The following is a 27,801-nucleotide window of genomic DNA, read 5'->3' on the forward strand; positions in this document are numbered from 1 at the left end:
GATATGCCCCCAGCCTCTCCAGCTGTGATAGTTTCTGCTCATGATTGTGGTAATTTTACATCCTCTTCCTTTAGACACTTGGGGCTGAGAGGCGAGAGCTGAGATTACAACTCACTTCTAGAACATTTCCCCACAAGAACAAGACTGTAAGGCAGTGTCAGGGGATGCTTCCTATTTGTGATGCACTGGACTGTTTCTTTTAAAGTTCCTAATATCCTTTTATTGTTCCCACTTAAGAAAAGGGGGCAGAAACTTAGCAAAAAGGGGCTTCCTAGCCACACCATGATCCTCCCTTCAAAAGCCCGGACATAGGCTGGTCTCTTGCAGGGCATTGAGACCCCATTCCCAAAAGCCGCTTTCACGTGTTTCAGAAGTTCTCTTCTTTTACAACAGAAAATTGGATTTTTGGTCTAGAAATCTGCTCAAAACTTTCAGGGAAGGGTACTGAGACATAGGCAGGAACCCTGACATTGTGTGTGTGTGTGTGTGTGTGTGTGTGTGTGTGTGTGTGTATGTGTGTGTGTGTTTAAATTATAAAACCAAGGACCAAGCAGGCATCCGAAGACCCAACTCTCCATTTGTTTCTAAAGTAAACCTTTGTTAACGAAGTGTGTGTCGGTGCCACATGTAGAAAAAGATCCTGCCTTTTCTTTTAATCTCCAGTAAATATTGGATGACAATACAGTTTACAGGTGAGTTGAAAATTGTTCCAAGTAGGAGACCCAGGGAGCTTGGTAGGGTGAATAAAGCCAAGGCAAAGCCAGGATTCACCACAGTGAAGGAGCTCGGCGCCGACCAATCAGGTTTTAGTTGTGGTTTCACAGCTCCATTTTAAAAGTTCATTCTTTTATCTGCCCATCATCAGCCATTCCAGCCACTGGTCACACTTAGTGAAGAGTGACCTACTGTGCACTAGACACTCCCAGACTAGTGGGGGAGGGGCGCTAAAGCAATGCTTCCGGCCTGTGAAGACGGTAATAGAGTAATAGAACAAAGAGATGAACCAGACAAGCTGCTCTCTCAGGCACTCAAAGGTGCTCTGAATGAAATTCAGTGAGGATCTAGGTTTCCCCTGGAGGGGCTCCTAGAGGGAGGGTGCTCAGGGAGAAGTCCCCTCCCCTCAGTTGGCATCTGAGTTGAGACCTGAATGAGAAAGGGCCTGCTCTGCAGGGCAGGAAGGAGATCTACGGGGAAGCTCCAGCCACTCAAAGGTTCTATGATGAGCAGTGAGAAGAGCAAGGCAGGCAACTAGGAAGGAGCCTGGAACAGTTTGAGTACCGAAGGAGATACCCTGCAGGTTCTGAACAGGGCTTAAAATGGCTTGAGTTGGCTTTCGAAACTCAATCTGAACGCTTGATGGAGAGTCACTTACAAAGGGACCAGGGAGAAGACTCCTGGTGCCTTGCATCAGGTGGGAAAGAAGGTTCCAAAGTCTCGTCAGATCTCCAAATGCTTAAGGGTACTTCATTGACAAAAAGGAGGCGGACTTTATTTTAATAGTATCTCTATTTTTACATACAACACATCTACTGCACAGAAAATGGTTTTATTATTATTGTGTCAGAGGTAGAGGGTGGTGTGGCTGCGGATTAGCAGTGATATGCATAGGCCACTGAATTTCAAAAGGCGCTTCTCTGGGGTTACTGGGGACCAGTATGCTGGGCTTTTGGCTCTCCCTCTAGCCCAGAACAGTATCTAGGAAATTAATTCTTCCTTCTGGCCGAAATGCAAAACTGCAGAAACCTTCCGCTACATACATATGGCCGGCCATTCTCAAGAGGGCAGACTCCTTTGCTGGAGCGTACTTTATTAGAGGCCATTTATCAGTTTCTACCGATAATTATGAATAACTGGAGGGAAACGGAGACAACACAGGCTGAGTGGAATTGTCTTCGGGTTCAGCCCCACGCCACTTTGGAAGCGGTCTCAACAGCAGACCCTCACACACAACGTTCTTCCCTTGGCGGTGGAGGAAGAGCTTAGGTGCTGGTGCTTAAGCCATGCGGTCCGTCTGCCCATAAATCACCATCATAAAATGTGCTGGGAGGTATGATGGCGCTGGATGCCTAAAAAGGTTGGCAAGCCCCATCCATTGTCGTCATCACGGGTGGCAGAGGCAAGTGACAAGACGCCCGCACGTCGCCGAATAGTAGCGCGGCACAATAAAGCGTGCTTTGCACCATGTGTGTCACAGATTTTGTTGGTTTTCTGGAAGGGCTTTTTTTTTTTTTTTTCCCCTTTCTTTCCAAGTTCCGCCTTCTTTGCAGTCAAACTGACCCCAGCTGTGCATCGGCCTTTGACTTCATCTGGCCTTCTGTTAGGGATGAGGTTCTCTCGCCAAATAGAGAGCACAAGTTTGGCTCCCCAAAGTGATCATAATAACCCCTACCTTCTTCGCTGGGCCCTAGCCAAGGGCAAACCCGCCGGAAGGGCTGTCCGGAGGATGGAGGGGGAGCGTGCAGGCAGTCTGCTGGCCTCGCCCCCAACCCGGTACACTTTGCACGCAAAGCCAGGCCAGACAACCGGTCTGCGTCTCCTCCATCAGCACCACAGTCCTGGGCTGAATGTCCAGCTGACCGGCTCCTTTTCAGTCCTGCTACAGAACGGAGGCTGGCAGGTTGGAATTCTCCCTGGTGCCAGGCGCATCACGCATGGGGAGGGGATTGAGGAGTAGGGGGCTGGGTCGGAGAAGGCGCTGCGCAGTCCCCAGCGCCCGGGGACGCCGGTGGAGGTGGGGTGAAGAGCTACAGTCCCTGTAGCAGCCTGCTGCGGGAGCCGCGCCTCCCACCGTTCCTCCCACCCTGCGCCCTCTCTCGGCTTCCCCGCCCTTACTCCACCCACTTCCCGGCTGGATCCCCTTCCTCCCTGTGTGCGCGCTTTAAATAATTTCCTCCTTTTTGGCAAAAGAAATAATGCACCTGACTTTACCAGGGGGAAACAGCCAGCCGAGCAGAACAAGGAACAGATGTAAAAAGAATAGAAGAGAGAAAAAGCTATGGAACTTGCTTAAAGACATCCAGGGGTTGGAGAGGTGGCCGCGGCGGCAGAGGCAGCTAGAGCAGCCCCCGCCTGCCTGAGCTGCCGGCAGAGGACGTCTGCACCAGTTGCAGATGTCACCCTGGGAACTCCTGGGTCCTTTGGTTTGTTTGCCAAACAAAGTCTTTTCTTCTCTGGCTCAGATACTGAAGAGGCTCCTGGATTGTTCTGCGGTCCCGCCACAAGCTGGCAGCTATCCGGAGCCTTCCTAAAGAGCTGGGGAAGAAATGAGCTCTGCTGGGCGGAGGATGGGCGAAGGGCGTCAGCCGGCGGGGTCACCCCGTGGGCGGCCCTGCGGCTCCGGGGCGCCGCGCTCCCTGCTCCGGTTCTTCGTGCACGCCTGGCTGTGGGCTGCCTCGGGCTCGTCTGCCCAGGTGTTCAACCTCAGCCTCTCTGTGGACGAGGGGCTGCCCCCGGACACACTGGTAGGTGACATTCGTGCGGGGTTGCCAGCTGCGCAGCAGCTGGAAGAGAACGGCTTCTTTCTGTCGGAGGACTCGGACGACTCCCCGCTGCTGGACGACTTCCACGTGCACCCGGACACCGGCATCATCCGCACAGCCCGGCGTCTGGACCGCGAGCGGCGGAACCACTACAGCTTCGTGGCGGCCACGCTGCTGGGCGAAGTGGTGCAGGTGGAGATCCGCGTCAACGATGTGAACGACCACTCGCCCCACTTTCCCCTCGACTCCCTGCAGCTGGACGTGTCGGAACTCAGCCCCCCAGGTACTGCTTTCCGCCTGCCAGGTGCCCAGGACCCGGACGAAGGACTGTTTAGCATCCAGGGTTACACCTTGCTGCAAGCGTCCGACCCGCCCCAGGACCCCGCAGGACCCTTCTTTCAGTTGCGCTACGGGTCGCCGGGGCCACCTGCGTCGTCGGCTCAGCCGGTGTCCTCAACACCCCTGGAGCCCTTAGACTTGGTGCTGCTGAGGCGCTTGGACCGAGAGGAGGCGGCGGCGCACGAGCTGCAGATTGAAGCTTGGGACGGCGGCAGTCCTCCGCGCACTGGCCGCCTGCACGTGCAGCTGCGTGTGCTGGATGAGAACGACAACCCGCCAGTTTTCGAGCAGGCGGAGTACCGCGCCGCAGTACGTGAGGACGCCCAGCCGGGCGCCGAGGTGTGTCGCGTGCGTGCCACTGATCGCGACTTGGGGCCCAATGGCTTGGTGCGCTACAGCATCCGGGAGCGGCAAGTGTCCTTGGCGGGCGCAGCTGGCGGGCCACCGGGCGATCCAGGCTATTTCTCGGTGGAGGAGCTGAGCGGCATAGTGCGGGTGCAGAGACCTTTAGATCGCGAGGAGCAGGCCTGGCACCAGCTGGTGGTCCAGGCCCGCGACGGGGGCGCAGAGCCAGAGGTAGCCACTGTGCGCGTGTCCATTGATGTGCTGGACGTGAATGACAACCCGCCCGCCATCCACCTGCTCTTTCTTACCGAGGGAGGCATGGCCCGCATCTCTGAGGGCGCCCGGCCAGGAGACTATGTGGCTCGAGTCTCGGTGTCCGACGCAGATGGTGACCCAGAGAAGGAAGAGGAGGCTGCCGGGGTGCTTGGTGCACGCCTTGGGGCAGGTAGCATCAAGCTGTCCTTGGAGGGTGGGAATGGAGCCTTCGCACTGCAGCCAGGTGGCCCTCCTGGAGTATTTTTCCTTTGCATCGAGGGCCTCTTGGACAGAGAAAATCGAGATCTATACAAGTTAAGACTAGTGGCCACAGATGCAGGGTCTCCACCATTGAGCACTGAGGAGTCGCTGCTGCTCTGGGTCTCGGACCTCAACGACCAGCCACCTGTCTTCAGCCAGGAGCATTACTGGGCCTCGGTGTCCGAGGCCGCAGTCCCAGGGACCTCGGTGGTTTGGGTCAGCGCTTTGGATGCCGACCAGGCTGGCACAGATCACGCCAGGCTGCGATATGCGCTAGTGCAACTCTCGGGGCCCTGCGACTCTGAGGCTCTGTCACCCAAGGCAGAGTGCGTCCCATCCTTCAGCATCAACCCTGACAATGGTCTGATCAGCATTATCCGAGCTCTAGACCGAGAGGTTCAGGAGGCAGTGGAGCTGAGAGTGGTGGCCCAGGACTTCGGGGAGCCTCCACTTTCTGCCACCTGCCTGGTGAGCATTACTGTAGACGATGTGAACGACAATGAACCCGTTTTCCGGTGGCAGGTGTATAATGTCACCCTGGCTGAGCATGCCCCAGTTGGACATTGCTTCCTGCAGGTGAGTGTATCAGGTCTCTCGGTCCAGTTCAAAGTCTGGGATGGATGGTGAGGATATAAGTCTGTCTGGGAAAAGGTGACATGGATGGTTGTGTCCTGGTTCCAGAAGCAAGGATACCTGCTGTAGACCCTCCAGTGAGAGGCAAACACATTACCTGATCTCCACAGCTTTGTGTCAGGTCTTGGTCCTGTGGTCTCTAAGGTCATTTTTCCATTGCAGGAAACTTTTCTTGGATCTTTCTTCTGGGAGCCCAGTTTCCTTCATACAAAGAATGCCCCCATATCTAACTGGGAGGGACCACCCATTGTCCCAAAGCAGATATCAGGCCATAGTCAATAGAACACACTTTTGAGACCTTTATGTGGTGTCTCAGGACTCAGGGTAGTCTTCATGTTTCTAAACGTTGAATGTCTTTGAATGACCCCCCTCCAAAGACCCTCTTACGGCATTTCCCACCTTCTTTGGGAGTTTACGAAGGTTATTGAGGACCATGAGTCATTGTAGCCATCGTGTTTGTGGGCTGAGGTCTTCTAGAGGACTTCGCCATGGAGGAACAGAGAATCACTGCATCCATCATATTTACTACCTCAGGCCCTGTCCTGTGCTTTGCTGTTTGACTGTGGGGTGTTCTCTAGAGTTCTCAGGATCTCTTCTGCACCCGCCAGAGTGCTGTGTTCTGCCCCTCAGGCTGTCCTTCCTTATTGCTTCCATTCTATTCTTACCTGGCATGAGTGAGATACACACATTTCCAAGATTGACTTAGTTACTCCAGGATGACTTGAGGGGATAAAGGGGGTAAAGATGACTGGCTGCTGGATTAGGCTTCCATTAGCCCCGAGTCTAGTGGGTCTCAGCCCTCTGCCCTGTACTCTCTTCTTTTCAGTTAGGAGGCCCAGGCTTTAGCTTTTATAAAGTACACCCCTAATAACCTTTAGGTAAGTGAGATGTTTTTATACAGTACAACATGGGCTTCATGATCGCTTATATCTTTTCAGCTTTGTAGTCAAGAGTAATCTTCATCCCTTCTCTAGCTCCCAGCCTCTGGAAATGTGGGTCATGACCATATGGGGTCCTATGACAGACTATGGGGACTGTAAAAAGTGAGACAACAGTTAAAGGTTTCTAAACTCCCCAAAATTACTTCAAAACTAGACTTAAACCAAATTAGGGGGATTCCTGTGTTGTATCATGTGACTTCACTACAGTCTTGCTTCTGAATACACAGACAACATGTGCAGTTGGCATTTCATGTGTCTGCAGTTCACATAGCACTGGCGAACATTCCCAGAAATACCTGTGCTCAGACTAGGAGTCTCATTTGAACTGCAGTGTTTACTTTTATTTTTTATTGTTATTTTACTATATATAGCAATATGGATTTATTTATGTATTATATATCTATAATTTATATGATTATATGTTATATATATATATATATATATATATATATATATATATATATATATATACTTTCTACTTAAGAAAGATTCAGGGTCTGCTGTAGCCATACTTAGCTTTTTGAACTTACTATGTAGGGTTCTACCTCCCAAGCTGTGGGACTGCAGGCTTGCATTATCTGCATTCTTTGCTCTTATTAACATAGTGCTTTAACTATAGAAAACAAATACTTTTAACATTTCCCCACTGTTATTTCTCAATATATAGATAACAAATCAGTATTTCATAGGATTGTTTTGGGTTAGAATGCTTGCTTTTAAAAACTACTATCTAAGCTGTTGACTTTCATAAAAACTGTTCAATGAATTTTGACCTGGGATTATAGAGAATTTTCAATAATTTCTGACATGGCCTTAAACATACACTTGTAATTTTGTACTACATATTTATGTGAAGCCATATTCTCAACCTTAGTGATTACAAAATCAAAATGTGGATTAATTCTGAAAAAAACTGAAGATATTCTATTTCGTGCAGTATCAAATATTCAGCCAAAAGCTGTGTAAAATTAAACAAAAATACCCATTGTATTAGTATTCAAATTTGGTTTTGTCTTAATAAATGGTAAAATTATCTATATACCAATTACCTGAAAATAAATTTACGTGTGATTCATCATCAATAGATGTTTAATTTACATACCTATTTTATAAACGTGGAGGCCCAGGGTAATATGATATAAAGATGTCACACATAGTGTAAGAGTCTCCACTCCAGCTGATTAGCAGCTCTGAGTTATTCAAAGATGGTTTGAAAAGCAGTTACTACTCCCTGCTGAAACAGATGAGTCCACAGGTATTAGAGGCTAACACCACCAAAGTCTTTCATCTCTTCACCAGAGTCTGATGTCATATGGGCTAGAAGCCATTGTCTGCTTGAAATGGAGATAGCCTTGAGAGGGACGTGTATTAGTTCCACCACTATCCAGAGGTCAGCCATGTAGACTCAGGAACACTGAAGAGGAGACTGAGACATGGAGGAGCCTTTAGATGCCTGGTGTCCAAAGACTGTGCCATCAGATTTTAACAATGAAATCATGACAGGGGAAAGGTTAGAACGGGCGATTTCCAAGATTTCTTCTGCCTGGGAGGTCTGCTGATCTTGGCATGATACTAATAAAATATAGCTTTGTTTGAAGGAGAAAATATGGATTCATTGTGACTCTTTTGATTAGAACCCATCTATAGAATTGTTTCTCAAACTGTGAAATGGTTCTGCCACCAAAGATGAAGCTGTCCCCTCATGTCCCCATGTGTGCTGGACCCATTGTGGTGGCTCATCTGGGCTCAAGCTGCATCTCTGAGAACTCCAGCTTCCCTGTGCTGCTGGAGACAGTATGGAATTGTGCTGATTAGACTTTCTCGAGATTCCAGGCATCTGACTAGCTATTGAAGAATTGTAGAGACCCTCTCCTTGCTCGGCTTCAGTGCCTTCCCCTCAGTAGCTGTGTGAACTTTTCTAGTCCTGTGGCTGTGACTATCCCCTGAATTCTAGGGTGTTTTTTTTCTGTGTTTTTATTCTTCCCTTTTTTTTTCTTTGCCCTCTCTCTTTCCCTCACCCACTTCCCTTCCACTGTTCCTTTTTAGTTTCCTAATATAGTCTCATTACGTATCCCAGAACTCACTATCCTTCTGCCTTAGCCTTTCACATAGTGAGATTAAAACTGAGTCAAAATCACCCTTTCTCTCTATAAGTTGCCTATCTCGAGTATTTTGTTATAATAAAGAAAGCTGACTATGGCAACTCTGTGGACACTTGCCTCAATGACTTCATTCCTTTCTCCCTAACTGCTCCTCATGGAAAGCCACTTCTTAGCAGTGTACTACCCAGAATTCCTTTCAGCCTCTTGGTGCTATCTTGGTCTAGAGTAAGGTTTCTCAAACTTTTCCACAGATCACTCCTTTTGTTCTGAGAAATTTTTATGTGATCTCTGGCATATAACACAAGTATACACATTAAACATCTACTGATAATAAATCATAAGATAATTGATCAGTATATATACTTAATTAATATATATTTAAATACATATAATGGATTGGTATATAACATATTTCCATTTATTAAAGAAAAAGCAGATTTACATAATAAGGAGATGAATGTGCTTGGTTAATTTTACATAAAGAAGAAACTTGGGTGCATATTTAATGTTGCAGTAAGTAGAATATCTTCAGTATGTTTCAGAATTGATCTACAGTTTGATTTTATAATCATTGTTGCTGAGAATGCTGCATCGCACAAGTAATGCAGTACAAGATGGCAGAAGTATGTTGGGGCTAGTTCAGAAATTCTTGGAAATTCTGTCTTAATCTCAAGCCAAAATCCATTGAATGATTTTTTTTTTTTAAAGGAAAGTCAAGTCAGCAACTTAGAAAGCAGTATTTAAAATCAAACATTCTGACACAAAGCAATGCAATTTGTTCACGCTAAAGCATGATGGGGGACATATTAAAAGTCTTTGTTTTCTGTAATTAAAACCTTATGCTGCTGGAAGAGTAGACACACTTTGTATGAACAGTCAAAGTCCTGCTAACACACAACAGCCTGGAATCTGAGCTGAAGTGATTCAGGCAGGGTTTATGGGGGTTGCCTGGTGTCTTGGCAGGTGTGGTGCAAAGTGCGTGTGCTAGGTGTTGAGGACCAAGGCTTCAGTGAAGTTGCACTCTGCAGCATGGGTAATTGCTGCCACAATCCCTGGATTCATTACGTGTGGGATTTTCACTCCATTTTTGGTTGTCATGCATTTAGAAACCTTTTACTTTTGCCAAATGTTTTGCGACCCCCACGCTGAATGATATGACTGCATGGGATTATGATACACAGTTTTAAAAGCTGTGGTTTTGACAGAGAGGGACTCATTCCCAGACATCCAGCTGCTGTCCATGTCCAGTTCAGGTGTCTAACTTGAAAACACGTTTTTTCCTCAGGTCACTGCCCCTAAAGCTAACTTCAGCCTCCAAAAAAGGCTCCCCTCTGCTGTGATGTGAACTGCACTCACAGCCCCTACTTAGAAGCCAATTGCAAGACAGTGTTAACCAGAGCTCTCATGCCTGAGTGGCACAAGCATGGGCCCAAGACTATTCCTTCATAGCCCCTCAAGAACCAGGAGAATTTACCCACTAACTCATTTATTTAATCAAACGGCCACATCCGTTGAATAAAGGACCACAGATGAACAAATATTAACCGAGTACCTATTACACCGCAGAGCCGTTCTTGGTACTGGGACGCTGCTGGGTACAGTGGGCAGGTCCATCAGAGCTGGGAGCCTGGTGTTCTGGCCCTCTTCCCCATCAGCCTCCTGAGTGAATGGCATCTGCCTTCCACTTGGTGCTGTATCCCCTGTTCTGAACTTCCTCTGCCACCGCACTAAATCCTGCCTGCCAAACAGCGTTTCTACATGTTCTTCTTATCCACATCCAATGGGCTCTTCACCCTTGTGACCTCATTTATCCCTGGAGTGTACACACCTACTTCCTCTTTTCTGGATGCATCTGTGCCCCGCTCCCCCCATACACAGTCTTTTCTCCCACTGCCTTTCTTCCTGCCTCTCTCTCGCCTGTCTCTCTTTCCTTCCACCACCTCACACTCAGGACGGCAGCGGCTTCTGAAGTTTCTCTCTTCCTTCCACCTCTCTCTTTTTTCCTTTACTGTCTCCCTTCTCCAACAATCTCAGAACCCTCTTTCCCCCATCTGAAGGGTCAACCTCTCTTTTTTTTTTTAATGTTTTTTTTTTTTTTAAAGTTTTATTATGTACACAGTATCCTGTCTGCATGTGTGCCTGCAGGCCAGAAGAGGGCGCCAGATCTCATTACAGATGGTTGTGAACCACCATGTGGTTGCTGGGAATTGAACTCAGGACCTCTGGAAGAGCTGCCAGTGCTCTTAACCTCTGAGCCATCTCTCCAGCCCCGTCAACCTCTCTTATAAGCTTCAGATTAATCCTTAATTTGTTTTTTATTATTTTGGTCTGGTGGGTGCATGTTTTGACTGCATGCATTTGGCATCTCAAACCTAACCTTCCCCAGCTAAAATGCGTGGACCTCCTACTTCTTCTCTCTTCGCCCTTACCTCCTTTAGAACTCATGTCTACTAAAGTCGCTTTTGTCAAAAATTGAGCAGAAACAAAATAAGAAACAAACTGAAAAAAATCTCAATATCCTGTAAGGGAATAATACAATATCCTCTAAATGCCCCCTTTACATCAATCCGCTCATATTTGAAACTCTTATTTTGGTACTGTACCTTCTCAATAGAGGCATTAATGCACTTGGTATGTTAGTATACCTGTGTTTGCTGTGAGTTGGAGGTTGTCAGGCTATGCCTTCATGAAAATCAGAAGGATGATGAGTAATGTCATGTCCCATGTCAATATATTGGGGGAGAAGCTTGTTTTTGTATTTCCAATTAGGGCTGTGTATATCTCACAGTCTCCTTGGAGAAGCCTGTATAGGAGGAGGTGCCTGAGAAGGGACCATTAAAGATGGATCCTGCCATCTGGGGGGACATGGGCCAAAGGGCAGGCTGGAGGGCTGCTGTGCTCCATGGCTAGAATAAGATCAAGTTGTTGTTATCTTGCTTCTAGTTCAAGGTATCTTTGGGAATTGTTTCCTTTTGACTAATGGTAGTCTGTAGCAAAGTCCTTCTGTTTGTGCTAGCTTTGTTTCAGTTGTACTCTGCTGCTGAACACCAGCCCTGGGGTTTGCATGATTGAAGGGAAGGCCGCTCACCAGTGTTGCAAGTGTCAAGAGCAGAGCAGCAATCATGGCTGGGGATAGTAAGGACATGAACAAAAGTGGCCCCGAGGAACAGTCTGAGGGCCTTGTACTGCGAGGCCATGCCAACTTTGGAAATAAGAGACTCTACTGGGAAGAAGGTGTTTTTTTTTTTTTTTTTTTTTTTTTTTTTTTTTTTTTCCAGTCTCAATAACACTTTGAGTTTCTCTAGGTCTGACCACAATTGGCAAGACCTTCAGAATTTCTTATATCCTTATGTCCTTTGTGTGTGTGTGTGTGTGTGTGTGTGTGTGTGTGTGTGTGTGTGTGTATGTGTGTGTGTGTGTGTGTGTGTGTGTGTGTATGTGTGTGTTATACCTGTTGCCATCACCCTGGCTCTGACACCCCATGCCCCCTTCTTGTCTATGGTAAGCTTGCAAGGATATTCACCTAGTGGCTTCTTGTTCTGTGGCTTCTTTCCTTAATGCTTGTCTGTTATTTGTTCGTGTGGTGGTGGTGGTGGTGTGTGTGTGTGTGTGTGTGTGTGTGTGTGTGTTACATCGTTCCCCTGGATAAGTAAAAACGCTGGATTCTGTGTACCTCGATGGAATCCAGTGTGCTGGTGTTTGAGTCACCTGCACTTTCTAATGTTCTTGATCTCCTAAGCTAGAGAAGTGAAGTGTGCTGCAGTGTGCTGCAGTGTGCATGCAGCAAACAAGGTGCTGCAGGAAGGGTGGTGGCTAGTCTGGGTTCTCCCCCCTTTCCTTCTGCATTCAATTGTCACATGTGTCCGGTTTATTGTAAAGTTTATTCCATCACTGTAGTTGTCTTGGTTCTTTGGGACTTATGAGTGCTTTGCACTGCCTGTCCTGTGCCTTTTGTCTCCCTCACCTGGATGCTGACACTCTCATTGTTGACTGCGCACACATATTTACTTAGCGTATACCACTTTTGATAATTTATATTTCTATTACCTGCATAGGTATGTCGTGTTATTTTGGATAAAGTGAATCCTGCTACCTGCACACAGGAAGCAGATATTTCCACGACAACCATGTGTACTTACGTTCAAAATATGTCTAGGTCACCTACTAACTATCATCTCTGGTTATCTGGACTACACAGCTTAGCATCTTAGTTACTGTTGTGTGTGGTAGGTGCCCTTGGCTTTGTCTGAGGATCTGTTTTAGGCTCTGAATGAGCTTAATGGCTTTCTTCCCTCTTCCACCCAAGTACTTACTGACTATGACTTTCCCTGATTGTGGAATGTGCTCACACACACTTGAATATACACTGAAAGAAGAAGTGTAACATGGAATCTCTGGATTACACTGCTTTTTAGCCTGTACTCTGGGATTAAAGGTGAGTGGCAATGCATGCAAGTGTTCATAACTATGAATATGATGATAAGACACTACACAGTGGCAGAAAATATGGACCTTGGGATCAAGGTACCTGAGTCTGAATATCTGGTATACCTCTTACCAGCCATGTAGTTTTGGGAAATGAGCCTTCATTTCCTTAGCTACAAAATATAGATAGCAACAGCATCAGTTTGCTTGTTTTGTGAATGATGACCCAATACATACATGTTTAGAGCAGTTCTTAACTCACAGGAAGCGTGCAATGCATGATATGGGTTCTTTTTTTTGTGTGTATGCACATGCAGATGTGTGACTGTACTGGTAAATGCATGCACAGCATATGTGTGATGGTCAGAGGGCAGATTTTCAGTCCTTCCACCTTGTTTTGAGGCAAGGTCTCTTTTGTCTCTGCTGCTGCTCTGTGTACTAGCTCACAAGGTTTCTGATTCTCCTGTGTCCACCTCATATCTCACAATAGAGACTGCTGAAATCACACATGGGGGCCATTGCATCTGACCTTTCATGTGGGTTCCCAGGATTGAACTCAGATCATCAGGCTGCACAGCCAGCGAGACCTGCTGAGCCATCTCCCTGACCCTTATGTATTAATACATACATCTTATGTATTAATAAATAGTAGTAAATGATAGTTTTGGAAATGAAGAAACTTGATGAGATTAAAATCAATATTTCTTTTTAAAAAATTGGAACAACAAAAAACAGGACTAAACAAAAAATGAGGCTCTTTGTGTGGAAAGATAGATACGGAGCAAACCTAAGTTGTGTTGTGAGTTTTAGTGGCTCCTTGTGCTGTGGCAATGGATGCTGAGATGTTCTTTCTTTCAGAAGTCTGCCGTATCTCCCTGTAGACTTTCTGGCCTAGGCCAAGGAAGCTGACGAAATCTCTCAGTAGGGCTTACCAGAGGAGTTGCCGCTGCAGGAGTATTATGCAGCTCTTGGTGAGGGACAAAGTCATGTCAGGCCAGTGGTGATGGAGGCCTAGGTGTGGTTGGTCACAGGTCCTGAGGTCCCTTAATTTAGAGCCACCACCAGCCAAAGTTAGATGGAGTGCTACCGTCAAAGCCTCTCTCAGGGAGTCAAGGCATGATTCTGGTCTACAGGGCACCTTCGCCCTTGTTCTGCTTCACAGTCAAAACCCTCAGATGCCACTTCTGACTTTGCCATTGTCACGGTTTGAAAGAAAATGGCCCCCAAAGGGAGCGCCACTATTAGGAGGTGTGGCCTTGTTGGAGTAAGTGTGTCACTGTAGAGGTGGGCTTTGAGGTCTCACATATGCTCAAGATACTGCCCCCAGTGTCTCAGACCACTTCCTGTTGCCTGCAACATGTAGGACTCGCAGCTACTTCTCCAGCACCGTGTCTGCCTGCACGGCACCATGTCCCACCATGATGATAATAGACTGAAGTGAGCCACCCCAAATAAATATTGTCCTTTAATAAGAGTTGTAGTCACGGTGTCTCTTCATGGTAATAGAAGCCCTAACTAAGACAGCCATTTGCAATCTCTGCTGACTTTCTGGCCACAGTGCCTCATCCACAGAACGCTGCAATTTTGTTTAACACATGATATAAAGATAGGAAAGAAATGACATTTTCTGGTAGAAGGTGATGTATTAGAGAACTTGGAGGTGACACAGCAATTCAGAGGCCTCCTATCATGATATGCGCATGTTTACTGACAGCCAGTGGTGAGTTCTTCCCACTGTGGCTGAAGGCCTCTGTGTGTGTATAAAAATGTATGGCGCATTCCTCAGGACAGCCATCTCCACAGAGAGTAACTCAGGAAGGCCTTGGAAAATTATGATCAGTAAGATTGCTTTCCTCGGAGAATTGAAATCTGACAATAAATTAACTTCATTAACAACTAAACACCAGACTTCTAATGGGGCCCTTGCCTTATAAATTAAAAATGAGCAACGGCAGAAGTGATTTATGTTTTCATAGCACGTCGGGGAAATTAGTTAGATCATATATACAACTACATAAATATATGCATGCACTTTTTCAAATGTCAGGCTATTTGAATCTTACTGAGTTGAAGCCTCAATATAAAAGGAATGTGTGTTTGAAAGTAGATCAGGTGGGCTTCGTCACAAACATGAGGATATCTAGTTAGTGCCTGGGACTCAACAGTTGGAAAGGAGCTGGGTCCTGGCAGGGAAGCCATGGGAAGTGGTCTTTTTAAGAAAATCGATGATTTTTAGTTAGCCTACCTAAAATGAGTTTCATTATGCCATTTTCATATTTATGCACAGTTTTTTGGTTTTATTGAGACAGAGTGTCTCTGTGTAGCTTTGGAGCTTTTCCTGGAACTCACTCTGTTGCCCAGACTGGCCTTGAATTTACAGAGATCTTCCTGCCTCTGCCTCCCAAGTGCTGGGATTAAAGGCGTGCGCAGCCACCGCCCAGCTTATGTACATTTATGTAAATATAATTAAATTTTGCCTATATTTGGCCCCCATTAATGTCTTGCCTTATTGTCTTCACTCTACATTTCTGTATGCATGTGTATACCGTATATGTACATATATTTGATAGATTTCACATATGAGAAAAATATAGTATTTGGTATTTTGCCTCACATCCTTTATTATTACCACTTCCTCCTTTAGGTTCCTTCCCCCTTCCCTCAGAGATGCCCTTCTACTGTGTGTGTGTGTGTGTGTGTGTGTGTGTGTGTGTGTGTGTGTGTAGATAGAGAGATAGATGCTATTTTTTATTTAAATCTAGAGTTCACAAATAAGAGAATTTGTACTTATCTTTCTTAATATGGCTTATTTCTCTTAACATGATGATCTTGCTCGATCTGTTTTCCTGAAAATAACATTATTTCATCTTTCTTTATGGCTGAATAGAACTCTCTTGTGTGCATATTCACCACATCACCTATTCATCTGCTGTTAGGATCTAGGCTTGTTCATGTCTTGGCTATTGTGAATAGTTGGGAAATTAACATGGATGTGTAAATATCTTTGTGGCATGCTGGCTTGGATTCTTTCCAGCATAGACCTGGGGAGGGAGTATCTAGCTTACATGGCCATTCTAGTTTTCAATTCTTACAGAATTACTGTAGGAATCCAAAGGGCTACATCAGCTGACTTTCTACCAGCAGTGGATGATGGTTCCTCTTTTGCCACATCCTTGCCAGCATTTGCTATTTCTGTGGTGACAGCCATTTGGAATGAGATGAAATGGAAGCTCAAAGTGGTTTTTGTTCTCATTTCCCCATGTCTAAGGATATAGATCATTTCCCCAAATATTTACTGACCATTTGCATTTCTTTTAAAAACAGTCTGTTCAATTAAATTTGGCACGTGGGTTTACTCCCGTCAACCAGTCTGATCCAGTGTTGGTATCATGCTGCTTTTGTCATATGCTTTTTGTCTATTTTGGAATGAGAGACTGTGATTTGTCCAGCCTGGGTCTTCCTGGTACATTGATTTGTCTCTTCAGGGTCTTCTTGGTTTCCATGTGCAGTGTTTGCACTTTTTCAAGTTCTATGAAGAATGTTAGGATTTCCACAGTGATTGTATTGAATCTGTAGGTCACATTTCTGCCCTCAGTGTTTTAAAGTTTTCACCGAAGAGGTCTTTTACTATGAATGGGATTTTTTTTCTTGGTTTCTTACTTGATGAGTTCGTAATTGGTATGTAGAAAAGCTCCTGAGTTTTTAATGTTGATTTTGGATCCTGCTACTTTATTCAAAGTTTATCAGATCTAAGGGGAAAAATGAGAAACAAAATAATGGGAAAATGCATAAGCAAAATTACATAACTGCAGGAAGAGAAACAAAAAAGAAAAACATAAAAATGTCCTTTCCAAAGAAAAAGGAGGATGAAGAGGAGGAGGAGGAGGAGGAGGAGGAAGAGGAGGAAGAGGAAGAAGAAGAAGAAGAAGAAGAAGAAGAAGAAGAAGAAGAAGAAGAAGAAGAAGAAGAAGAAGAAGAAGAAACAATACTACTAAAAGTCCTGTGAAAAGATAAAAAGGAACCACAAGGGAAAATGAAGATGCAGTAGTGGAGGAACTTTCTTCCTGGTCCTCTACCACTGGTTGTGCCAGGTGGATGCAGGGTGGGGTCATCTAGACTTGTAGATTCTTGTCTTTCCTGTGACTCACACTGGCTCTGAGTCTGTATTAAACAGACATTAGCTAGCTGGCTCCCTTCACTTCAATAGCTTCTCTTCTTCGCACACCAGGGGCCTCTGCTGGTCACACTTGGTGTTGCAGTCTGCAGGCTGGTTAGGCCCCTCTACTCCAGTTTGTTCCGTCAGGGGTAGCTGATATTCTAACTGGGGTCAGAGGACATCTCTCAAGTACAGTGAGAGTCAGGAAGGCAAACACAGCACCAATATCTGTACAGGTGGAGGACCTGTCACCTTACAATCAAAGCCACGTAATCATTGAACATGTACTGAAGGGCTGTGGCTTCTGAGTTCTCAAGCTCTACAGCGGTGAACTGTGGGATCCAGAGGTTGATCTCCTGGCTGATCTCAGGCTCAGTGCTGTCAGACTCCAAGGTTCTTCTTAAATGATGAGGTCAGCTCCTGGCCACAGAGAATGAGTTTCCTTACACTATGCACACAGCCTGGGCTGAACAATCTGTCACCTGCACTCTAGCTTGCTGGTATCTGCTCTTCCCCTTTCTGTGACATAGCTGTTTCTGTCACACAGGCTTTGGCATGGTGACATCAAGCTCCCCAACTTGTGATTGTCTCCTGTTCTTGGGCTCCAAAGACAACTCAGTTTTAAACAATAGGCTGCCTCCCAAGATGATATCCAGCTACAACCCTTGGGGTCATAAAGACTGGTTAAATGGAGTTCCTTGCGCTGCTGACTCATCCCATCAGAGGAGTCACTGTCACACTAACCCTGCAGCTGATCTGTGGGTAGGAGAGCCGGTCCCTTTCACAGGCCCCTGCCTCACTTTTCAGATAGGCTTCTGCTTTCTCTTTCCCTACCAAGGGGCTATGCAGCGGGCACTGTGGTGGCTCAGTACCAAATCATCTTTCTTCCTCTCTCAATGTCCTTCCTATTTGTGGTCATTTGAGGGAGAATGGCCCCCACAGACTCATGCTTGGTCCTCAGTTGGTAGAACTGTTTGGGAAGGAAAAGGAGGTGTGGCCTTGTTGGAAAATGTGTGTCACTGGAAGCGGGCTTTGAGGTTTCAAAAACTCAAGACATTCTCAGCCATCTCTGTCTCCTGCTTTTAGATGAGGGTATAAACTCTCAGATACGGCTCCATCACCAAACCTGCCTGCCTGCAGCCATTCTCTTTGCCATGATGGTCATGGATTCATCTCTGAAACTATAAGCTCCCAAATAAACTCTTTCTTCTGTAAGTTGCCTTGGTCGCAGTATCTTATCACAGTGATTTAAAAGCAACTAAGACACTTTCTTTCTCTGTACTGAATGGTTTATCCTTTCTTACTCCTCCTGAGCTTCACCAGCTTTCTATGGAGGCTGTTCAAACTAAAATACATAAAATAAGGTTTGGGGGAAGGTTTTTGCTGAAGAGTAGAAAGGAAGCCATCAGGCAAGCTAAGTAGGAAGGCCCTGAATGAGGGGATTCGCATGGTGTAGTAGAGAGGGAATCTTGAGCGGCATTCGACCTGGAGAACTGGGTGGGACTGAAGAAGCTGGGAGGAGGGAATAGTGGAAAGAGTGAAACAGTGAAGAGCAGATGCCTTGCTTCCAGGGAGTGTTGTGGGAGGAAAGGAGAGATGAAGAACAAGTGTTCTGGGAGATGCTCTCTCTTAGTTTCCTGCATGTTGTCCTTGGCCAGCAGTCCAGGAAGAGATATCTTGAAGGCTGTTTAAAAATTCAGACCACAGCGCAAGAGTCAAACCGAGGCTGGGGACACACACTCTGACGTCATACACACGGAGGTGAAGATTAAAGCTGTGAGCAAGAACGCGAGGACAGTGACTGAAGAGACGGGGCCAAGGATGAGGGCTGGGAGCAGAGTCTCTCCTGATGTTTAAAGGCAGGGTTCCACAATGCTAAGGCCATTTGCTTGTTCTCCTAAGGCCCATGGCCCACGGCCCAGATATTTGACAAGCCTCTTCACCCTCTCGAGCACAATGAAACACATTATCTGGCTCTGCTAGTTTCTTTCTCTTCCTTCCTTCCTTCCTTCCTCCCTTCCTTCCTTCCTTCCTTCCTTCCTTCCTTCCTTCCTTCCTTCCTTCCTTCCTTCCTTCCTTCTTTCCTTCCTCCCTTCCTTCCATCCTTCCTTCCTCCTCATACTTCTCCTCTTCTTCCTCCTCCTTTGTTTTTTCAATGCAGGGTTTCTCTAGGTAGCTCTGGCTGTCCTGGATCTAGCTCTGTAGACCAGGTTGTCCTCGAACTCACATCGGCCTGCCTCTGCCTCCCCAGCATGGGGATTGAAGGCTTGTATCACCTCTGCCCAGCTCTGCTAGTTTCTTCCTTTCATCTTCCTTGTCTGTTGTAGACCTTGCCAATTCCCCATTTGCACTGAAGACTCTGGTAGTCTTTAGCAATCTTTGGCCTCCATGGTAACTCTTGTGATGCAGGTAAGCTGGTGTCCTGTTCCTCCAACAGATCCAGTTTTGTTATATTTTATTCTTGCTTCTACTCTAAGAACTGCATTCCCCAAGATTATAGGTTCTCTTAAATCTCAACTCATCCCAGTCTCTGGTCACTGCCTGGAACTTTTCTTAGTCTTTGATTGGGTTTGTTTTGTTTTTCAGAGTAGGGTCTTGTTATGTATCCCTAGGGGGCTGGAATTTAATAAGTAGACCAGACTGGTTTCCACCTTGCCACGGTCTTCCTTTATCAGTGTCCCAAGTGTGTGCCCCTAGACCCAGCTGGGTTCTGTTTTAAAACAAATATTTATTATCATGTGTGTGTGTGATGTGGTATGTGACTTCAGGTACCCGTGTGCCACAGAAAATATTTGGGGGTCAGAGGACAACTTTCCAGAGTTGCTGCTTTCTTCCGACTGTGCAGTCTGGGGATCAAACTCAGGTCTTCAGGTTTGCATGGTTGGTGCTGTCCCCTGGTGAGTCATCTCTCTACCTAAAGCTGTCCCCTACTGAGCCAGCTCACTGGCTAGGGCTGTCCCCTGCTGAGCCAGCTCACTGGCCCTGGACTCGTGTTTAGAGTCTAGAATCTTTTCCTAAGATACTTACTTTTTTTCTCTTCTTGCCCATAAGTCCCCTTCTCTAGCTGGGGTTCTTCAGTTCTCCAAACTGACTCTTGCTCTTTGATATCTGTAAGTATGCCACCAATACTGGACCAGTCTAGGTATATCCTACATGTGTTAGGATTCTGGGTAAACTGCCCTCTACCACACTGGTGCTATGGAGGGCTGCTGGAGTAATGCTGAGAGGCCTGTTGACTCTAACTGTGTGAAATCAAGTGGGGTCTCAGCTCTGTTGGGTCATTCTCTTGTATTTATTCTAGCCTCTCTCTTAATGTCTTTCTCTTTCAGCATAACGTCTTGCTCTTTGTATAGCTAATCTCTTCTCCTATTCAGTAGAACCCTGCAGAAGGAAACTTCCTCCTGTTCATCTCCGCACAGTCTGGTCCCTGAGGACTATGATATTTTTGTCCATCCAATCAAGCCCATCCAAATTCAGACTTGACACCTTTTTTACACAGGGTTTCTCTGTGTAGCTCTGTGCCTTTCCTGGATTTCGCTCTGTAGACCAGGCTGGCCTCGAACTCACAAAGATCTGCCTGGCTCTGCCTCCCGAGTGCTGGGATTAAAGGCATGAGCCACCACCGCCCGGCTCAGACTTGACATCTGGTCTCTGTTTACTCTGACTTGATTTCTTCATTACATTTTTCTCTTCTACCTTTGCCCTTACCTCCATTCATGTTTCCTCTTGTTAGAGAAGATTTGAAAGTATTTACAGATTAAGTTTGTGGGCATCTTGTCCCCATTGGCTCAGCTACTTCTCTCAGTGCCTTGTAATGACAGATGTCTGCTTTTTGTGGCCTTCCCTCTCCTCACTTAGCTCTGGTCATATGTTAAGACTACTTCTCATTGATATAAGATTTCTGGAAATCTGTGCTCTGTCTGTTCAGTGTCTAGCGTCTGTTGAAGTAGACCTACTGTCCTGGTTTAGTCCGTGAGCAGGGATGTCTTCAGTCACATCTGCTGGAGTCAAGAAGCTGGGAAGAAAATGTAAGAAATGATATACAGAGCCATGGCAGCACATGCTTGAAATCCCAGCACTTTGAAGGTGGAGATAGGAGCACCAGCCGTTTGAGGACAACCTGAGATACACGAGACCCCATCTCAAAAAGGAAAGCAAATAGACTGAAATAAGAGATGTAGGGGCTACTACTGCTCATTTTTTAATGTTATATCCCATAGCGGATAGAAGGCCTTCAATTTATTAATTTTATAGAATAAAGTTTGAACCCATTGAAATAGGATGTTCTATTGAGCAGAAGAAGAATTCGTCTTGATTATTGTTTGAATAACCTTGCTACTTCACAAATTCTGTGCGGCAGTGACGCCTACAGCCCTGTCTCACCTATGCAGGAGGATATTGCGTCTTTCCTAGCAATTATTCCCCTAGTTTCTTCCTTAAAAGCCCAGGTTGTTAAATTCACTGTAGGATTTACCATTTTCCTGTCAACAGGCACATCTCTGCTAGCCTGCTGATGAAGTGTGCAGAAGCTTTTAGGCAGAGGAGGAAGAGCTTTGCAGGTTCCTATTACTTCCATGTGTCCTTGCTTTGAGCGGAAGAAGAGCATTCCAGGGAGCAAAAGCTGGGGCTGTGGAGTCCGACAGACGTGAATATAAATTTTAGCTCTGTCCCTTCCCGCGGCCTTCTCTGGAGCAAGGTCCTGAGCTTTGGGAGCCTCAGTGTTTTTCACCCATAAAATAGGGGTGATACCAGGCTCTACCTTGTAGGATTAGTGTGTGATTAAACGTGATGACGGTTAGGCAGTTTGTGGAGCAGCTCCTGAGCATGGAGAGACCCAGGAAGGCAGGTCCGTCACGTCCACTTCCACTCAAACTTCAGTTATATATGAAGGTGCAAAGGGAGAGCAGAATAAAGAAAATCAGTCCTTTTAAAAAACTCTGACAGTTAGTTAGGTAAAAAGTCAATGACACAATCTTGTCCCTCACTTGACGCTGTATTTGGGAGTATAGTCCCAAATATAGTTAGGTGTTATGGAATATTAATCTAAGATATGTTACCTTCATTTATGTTGTGGAATATTTGTTGAATGATGCAAAGATGTGTTGCGTTCTCTTATGCTGCCTTTGTTTTACTCTGTGAAGCTGTGTTACTGTGTCTGTCTGTGAAGCTGTGTTACTGTGTCTGTCTGTGAAGCTGTGTTACTGTGTCTGTCTGAAACACCTGATTGGTCTTTCAGTTGTGTCGAACTTGCATCGGTGATATCAGTGGCTTACGTCAGAGGTCAGACACAGTCTTAGATGAGAGAGGGCCATCCATCCGTGTGGGGCTTTGAGGAAGTGTGTGTGGTAAAGCAAGAAGGAGTGAGAGAGTGACTGCGTTCTCCTGTGTTCTCCTGAGAACAGCAAAGAGGGAAGATTTGGGTTTTTTTTTTAAAAAATTTTATTTATTTTATTTTACAATACAATTCAGTTCTATATATCAGCCACGGATTCCTTTGTTCTCCCCCCTCCCACCCCCCTCCCCTTCCCCCCAGCCCATCCCCCATTCCCACCTCCTCCAAGGCAAAGCCTCCCCCGAGGACTGAGATCAACCTGGTAGACTCAGTCCAGGTAGGTCCAGTCCCTTCCTCCCAGGCCGAGCCAAGCGACCCTGCATAGGCCCCAGGTTTCAAACAGCCAACTCATGCAATGAGCACAGGACCCGGTCCCACTGCCTGGATGCCTCCCAAACAGATCAAGCCAATCGACTATCTCACCCATTCAGAGGGCCTGATCCAGTTGGGGGCTGACGGCTAATTAAAACCGCTGTTCCACACAAAGGGCTGCCCACCACCTTTGAAAGATTTTATTTGCTTGTTCAGACAATTCTACAGTTGCTTTTGTGCTGGATTTTAAAGAAGTTTGCGGATTTAGCTATTGTTGTGGATGTGGTCTGAAGAGATTAGACATTATTTGTAGCCTTGCTACAAGATGGTCTTAGGTGGAGTGTAACTTCTAAGTTGTTTCCTTGGAAACATTTCATGCAGTATATACCTCCAATTTCTGCTTTTGGAAACCTAGAGGAAGTTAGTGTTGATACTCAGATTGGCTTGTCTGGTCCCTAAGAGTGACATTCTGAGCTTATGCACTGTTTACTTTCCTTTGAAGTATGATTATTTTAAGTATGAATTGAAACTAATACAAAGACAGCTCTGTTGCATTAGGCATAAACAATAGTACAATATTTCAACTCTGGCCGACCTATTTCCTGGACTCAGCTTACAAGAAGTTTTTTTTTATGGCACCTTTCTTGTGCAGGATCCCATTTTCATGGTTGTGTCTGTCCTACTTCCACGGCCTCTGCTAGTGTCCAGCATAAAGGAGAGAGGTGACAGGAAGGGCAGTTTGTCAGTTAATGTTTGGCAGTATCCAAGGAGACGTGCTCTCTTGGCAGCTTTAAACATTTCCATTCAGTGCCTATTTCAGTAGTCTCCTAAAGCCACAAATGATTTCAGCATGCTTTGAACTTGCAAATACATACACACAGCAGCAAAGGCTAACTGGTTCAGGGTGCTTACTAGGGGGGTAAATGCTGAAGCATTTAAACCAGAAGTCTATTTCAGTTTCACCCAAGAATAACGGATAACTCCATGTATTTACAGTTCTAGGATTTGGGTTAGAGAATTGGTAATCCTTCATGGAAATGCAGGAAGAGAAGCCAGCTCCATGAACTAGCTGATGGTATTCCCCATTACATCTGAGTTTAGTGGAGTCATGAAGTAAATCTGCTCATTGTGGTCATTTGAAGATCATTCCCTAGCAAGCTCAGCTTCAGTGTAAAGAACCTCTTAAGATGATTGAAAATAATGAAGATGGAGTTCTAACGCTCCAAGGAGCACTCATCTAAGGAGAAATTCAAGCTGAGTATGTTAGTACATGCTTCTAATCTTAGAATTTAGGAGGCTGAGGCAGGAGGATCATGCATTTGAAGCTAGTCTGGGCTACATAATGAGACTGTGTCTAAAATACAAAGAAAACAAAAGAGAAAGGAATTTGTCTTTCCCTTTGCTCCGTCTCCTTTTGTAAGTCAAGGCTTTGGGAACCAAGCATTTCATGACTGTTTCTAAGGGCATTGCTTGCCTGTCCCAGCTCAGACGAAACACATTCTCTTTGACAATGACTGTATTTCCAAACTGCCTGTAGCACAGCTTTAATTACTTCTCTCTTCTTTAAAACTTTGCCTGGCTTTGCACTGCCTGTGAAATTAATTTCAAAATCCTCCCCCACTCCATCTTATCTTCTTTATCCTTCTTTCAAGGCACTCTTCCCCATCCTTCCATATCTTGCAAAGACATATTGTGCTTTCTCTCCATAGACTTCTACTCTACTTTATTCACTCACCAAATTCATATATGTTAAGGTGCTCTACACCCAATGTGATGGTATTTGGACACAGGGCTTTGGAAGGGAAATAGGCTTAGATAAGGTCATGAGTATGGGGCCTACATTAATGGAACTAGTGTTTTTATGAGTAGGTAGAGGAAAATGGCAGAGTTGGATATTCCCGCTGTGCAAAGCTACAGCAAAAAGACAGATGTTTGCAAATCAGGAAGTAGCCCTCGCCAGAACCACATCATGTTGACACCTTGAGTTTGGCCTTCCAGCCTCTTGATCTGGAAGAAAAGAAATATCTATTGCTTGAGCCACCTGGGCTGTAGGACTTGGTTACGGTAGCCTGACTAAGCTAAGTAGGACACTCTGGTCCATACCTTGAGGATGTGCTTGTCCCTCTCCTTTGCCACAGATATTCCTCCCTTGGCTAACCTTATTTCTTTAAAATGACTGCTTCTGTGGGGGCCTTAGAAAGCTTGCATAACATGCTCAAGTTCCTCAGTTCCATCCAACTATCTCTCACACACACACACACACACACACACACACACACACACACACACACACCCCTTAGGACTGTTTCCTTGGCTGTGTAGAGCTCCCCCACCCCAGCTGCTAGCTTACTCTTCCTCTTCTAAACACCTGCACACTATATACATTTCGCAGTAACTCTCTTTGGCAGTACTGGCCTAGGTAATAGCTCAGCATCTGCTTCCTTGCCTCTGATTAGCTTTCTGGGATGCTGGCAGAGGCATCCATCCTACTCACTGGTAAATGCTTCCCAAAATGCCTAGCACACAGTAATCGGAAAATTTGTTCAGTGATCTGAGGAAACGATCTGCTGCAGGATGTCCTCCTAATGAGTGTTGGTGGCTTCTGGAACTGGGCAGGTCTCACATGGTGACAGTAAAGTCTGTGTGAACTCTTGCATGATCTTGTGTCTTTCTGACAGGCAGCAAGGTCATGATAACGACCCTTTTGGGGCAGGGAGAAAGTAAATATCCTCTTTTTTTGGGAGGAGGGGACGTTGTAGTTGCAATTTATTTCCAGACAGATCTTTTCATTTCATGTATAAAACATGGTCATTGTTAGGGCCTCTTGGCTGTTGTCAAGAGTATGAAGCCACAAAGGTTGCCTGTTAGCAAAACTGTCACCCACGTGTTCTTGTTTTTTAAATGCCTCAAGTTAACAATGTGCTGTTCAGTCCTTTATCCCAACTCTGCACAGCTCTTGTTGTTATAAACAATATTGGCTGGGTGCTTCCAGAGACAGCGGTATTTTAGCTTTCAAGTTGATTCTGTCTATTCTTGAGCCTGAAAAATAAACCAATTCAAAACTTTAAAAACAAAGGAATAATCATAGGAGATGTCGTTCTGCTTGGTTTTGGAGGAATGCCAGTATCATGAAGCACTTTCCCAAAACCTTTTAAGCTGAATATGAATTGACTTATTAATAGTTATGTGCTCAGTGGGAGATGGCAAGTGGAGAGAGTGCAGATACGCGGGAGTCTGAATTGCTCTGAATTTTTTAAAAATTTAAATTACCTGTGATTTTTGATGGATGCAAAAGAAGTAAAAAAATTCTATTAGTGTGGCAGTGTGTGATATTTCAGCATCTTTGTGCATTGTGTAATGTTCAAATAAGTCAGATAGAGCATACACATTTCCTCAAACACCATTTCTTTATGGTGAATACATTGAAGACCCTCTTCTCTACTGGAAAGTGCAGTGCATTATTATCTACTGTCACTGCGGTGTGCACTAGCACACCCAAACTCTTGGCTGATGTGTAAGTTTCACTGAGAACCATTGACAAGCTCTCCCCATCTATCCTCAGCCCTCATCCTCCCCAGCCTCTGGTGACTATTGTTTTTCTCAGCTTCAAGTTGGCTTTTTAGGCTCTCCATTTTTTTGTCCCTGGCTTAGTCTTCTTAACACTATGATTTCCAGTTTGTAAATGACAGGGTTTCAATCTTTTTGTGGCTAAATTGTATTTAACTGGATACCTATCTATCTATCTATCTATCTATCTATCTATCTATCTATCTATCCATCCATCCATCCATCTATCTATCTATCTATCTATCTATCTGACATCTATATCACATTTTAAAGCATATTCCTTAGTTGATGGCACTCAGATTGATTGCATTTCATTGCTACTGTAAGCAGTACTGCAATAAAATATTTTTGGCATACAAACGCAAATATATATATATATATATATATATATATATATATATATATATATATATATATATATGTGTCCTGTGGTGATATCACTGGATCATATTATAGTACTCTTCTTATTTTTTGAGAGACCTCCATATTGCTTTCCATAATGTCAATATTAATTTACATTTCCATCAACACAGTGCAAGAACTTCCCTTTCCTACAAGCTGTCCAGCACTTGACGAATTTTATCTTTTTGATGACAGCCTTTTTTACTAGTGTGGGGCAATAGTTCATGTTGGTTTAATTCACATTTTCCTGTTCATTAGCATTTTTCATATGCATTGTGAATGTATTGTATATACATTGAACCTCATTCATCTGGAGAATGGGATAATGATAGAGATGTTGAAGGATAATTCAGTGGGTTAAATATAATATTGTTAAAGCATTATGTTACTTAAAACATTAGCTTATTAAAAAGCTGTAGCTATTTCTTAGAGCTACCTGGTAATTCCAGCAGATAGTATCCTCAGCCTGGCTTTTACTGAGTTGGAGACATGTACTATATAAGGGCCTCTGTATGCTGGATTAATTTTCTTTATTTGCACTGATGTACTACTCTTGTGGTCCTAACAAATTTTGGGATTTGATTTGGTCCTGAATGATACATACTAATCCCAAGGAAAACTAATTTAAGATATGGCTGCATTAAATCCAAAATGTGAGGCTAATTTATTCCTTTAAGATTTCAGCACATTAAGCTTATCAGCTAAATGAATCTACTCTTTATATTGCTCTCCAAGGATTAATTTATAGCCTTGCTGAGAAAAACTCAGTTGAGTTCTTTTAATACTTTAGTGAGGTATACACTTTAAGACTTTAAGCTGTTCTGAAATACCACACCTTCTGTGTAAGGGGCATTTTTCCTTTTCTTATTTGGAGGGATTTGAAGTGTTAAGTTTAGAAAACATATATGTGTGTACTGAAGGAGTTAGATACACTCATTTCTTTGAAATTTAAAGATTCATTTTTTTGTAAGTTTCATGTAAGTATATATCTGCAGGGGAATATGTGCTTGTGTGCACAGGTTTCCATGGAGACCAGAGGCATCTTATGCCCTGGAACTGGAGGTACAGATGGTTGTGATCTGCTGAGAACTGAACTCAGGTCTCTGGAACAGCAGCCAACGGCCTTAGCTGCTGAGCTACCTTTCCAGCCCCTTCTCTGGTATTTATAAGAAATATAGAAACCATTTATTTCACTTCCTTGCTGAAAAAATAGCTAATTTGGCAATTATGCTAAGGTGATAGTGGCTTTAAA

The 27,801-nt window shown here is 44.9% G+C and overlaps 1 protein-coding gene across 1 annotated transcript in view; it reads left to right on the forward strand.

Moving 5' to 3' along the window:
- The first annotated feature begins 3,225 nt into the window (after window positions 1-3,225).
- The window catches only part of Dchs2 (dachsous cadherin-related 2), a 216,061-nt gene continuing 191,485 nt past the window's right edge, over window positions 3,226-27,801 (forward strand). The window contains exon 1 of the mRNA XM_059265537.1: window positions 3,226-5,255. Coding sequence (XP_059121520.1) covers window positions 3,264-5,255 — 1,992 coding nt within the window. The 5' untranslated portion in view covers window positions 3,226-3,263. The remainder of the gene's footprint in view (window positions 5,256-27,801) is intronic.

Source organism: Peromyscus eremicus, chromosome 6 (assembly GCF_949786415.1).
Source record: "Peromyscus eremicus chromosome 6, PerEre_H2_v1, whole genome shotgun sequence".
Taxonomy (NCBI): Eukaryota; Metazoa; Chordata; class Mammalia; order Rodentia; family Cricetidae; genus Peromyscus; species Peromyscus eremicus.